This window comes from Lactuca sativa, chromosome 9 (assembly GCF_002870075.4).
Source record: "Lactuca sativa cultivar Salinas chromosome 9, Lsat_Salinas_v11, whole genome shotgun sequence".
Classification (NCBI taxonomy): domain Eukaryota; kingdom Viridiplantae; phylum Streptophyta; class Magnoliopsida; order Asterales; family Asteraceae; genus Lactuca; species Lactuca sativa.
Window position 1 is genome coordinate 167,470,428 of NC_056631.2, and position 1,925 is coordinate 167,472,352.

Here is a 1,925-nt window from a genome sequence, read left to right on the forward strand (position 1 = left end):
TGTTACAGCGTATCAATATTTAAGATGTGTAGTAACAAGATATTTAATTTCTCTTTTACAATAGAAAATTTTGAATTCTTTCTCCCAACTAAAGATCCATTGACACTAAAACTCTTAATTTAATTAGCATTTTTATAACATCTAAATACTGTATACAAAATGGTCTTTGGAATTTGATGACTTATGACTATCTTTTTGTCGTTTTATACAATATTCCTATCTACTTATTTCCTATTTCAATTAAAGCCAATTAAAAAAATATCATTTTAAAGTTCTTTAATGTTTACTCTCTCCGTTTTATTCTTTTAATCAACTTATTTAATACACACACAAGTATTTAAACTTATATATATAAATATCTGACTTCTTATTATTAACTAATGTAAATATCTGAATTATGATTCTGACTTTTAGTTTGCAATTAATAGCTTCAAAAATATATATTTAAAAACCCGCTTATATATTCGAGATGCATGTATCATGTATAAATAAGTAACAATAAATTAGTTTAAACGTATTATTAAAAATAGGAAAAGTTTGATTTGTTGCCATTTCGGCCCATTGAAAAAAATCTTCAACAAATAAACAATAACAGAAATTCTTTTAATTAAACGAAACTGTAGATACATCCTGCATGTAAGGCAAGTGGAGAGCTACGTAGCTTTCTGAATCCATCCATAAATGCATTCTCCTCTGTTTTATCTTCTATAAATGCAGTCAATTGTGTTCTTCAAACCCTAATTCAATCACTTTAGCTATTCCTTACGTCTCTCCAACCTCCTATATCCATTTGGGTGCATACAAATTAACCATTGTATCAATGGCTGATTCTGCATTTTGGTTTTTCTTCAAAGCTCTCAACAGAGTTTTAATGGCTGCCATCACTTGCATCGTTGCTCTCGGTATGTTTCTTCTTCTTCTTCTTTTTTCTTCTTCTTCACCGGTATCTTTCGTGTTTGTTGTTTGGTGATAAAATAAGAAATGGGTTCGAAAGGGAAACTCGGAATTTGCACTTGACATTACGTCGAACACTTGGTAGGTGTTACATGATGAATGTATATGAAACGTAATTCCATGGATTTCAGGAGGAGCAATAGTGGGAACAATAACGGGAGCAATCAAAGGGTCGACTACAGAAACAGGGTTAGCCCGTGGAGCTTGTGTGGGTTCAATCACAGGCGCCATTACAGCGTTGCAGCTCATGGATATGATTGTTGATGGCGAACCATTCTCCAAGGTTATTCAATTCAAATCCCTCATTCAACCCACCTTAATTCTTCAATCTTCTAAAACCTAACATCTAACATGCGCCGTGGTTTCAGGTATCATTGTTGCGTAGTCTTGTAAATGGACAAATCTTTACCGAATGGGTAGGTCCTGCTTTGCTCAAAGCCTACATGTGGCAAGTGAGTCAAGCTTTTTCTCATAATCATATCAAGATTTTTGCAGGTTACTTTTCTCGATTTCTAAAAGATCTGTTAATGGAATTGTACAGATTAATGGAGTTGAAGCAACTTTTGTGGATATTTTCGATGGGTTTGAGAACAATGTTTCAAAAGGGTTATGCAAAGATTCAATAAACAAATTACCCAGATGCATTTTCAAGAACTCTTGCGAGGAGATTGAAAGAAATGGAAGCCATGAGAGCAGCTGTGCGATTTGTTTGTGGGGCTTCAAGAACAGAGAAGAGGGAAGACAGCTGCCAATTTGTAGACATGTATTTCATTTAGAATGCATTGATGAGTGGCTAATTAGGAGTGGTTCTTGCCCTATTTGCAGAAGAGATGTTTAGGGACTGATTTTGTAAAATGTAGAAACCAAAGGGGATGGTTTGTCATGTTTTGGAATTGTAAATGAATTTCTTTATTTCATGTCGGATAAAATGGTGTAGATGGAGAAAATAAGTCCTCAATTTTATTTATTTC

General features: G+C 33.6%; 1 protein-coding gene across 2 annotated transcripts; it reads left to right on the forward strand.

Moving 5' to 3' along the window:
• Nucleotides 1-560: 560 nt before the first annotated feature.
• LOC111912754 (NEP1-interacting protein 1) lies at nt 561-1,925 on the forward strand. 2 transcript variants are annotated; one of them, XM_023908494.3, is made up of 4 exons: nt 561-902; nt 1,086-1,237; nt 1,323-1,370; nt 1,496-1,925. In XM_023908494.3, the coding sequence occupies exons 1-4, from the start codon at nt 821-823 to the stop codon at nt 1,790-1,792; spliced, it is 579 nt and encodes a 192-aa protein (XP_023764262.1). In that variant the 5' UTR covers nt 561-820; the 3' UTR covers nt 1,793-1,925. The 2 variants fall into 2 exon arrangements, with proteins under 2 accessions (XP_023764262.1, XP_023764261.1); XM_023908493.3 differs by having other exon boundaries at nt 565-902; nt 1,323-1,406.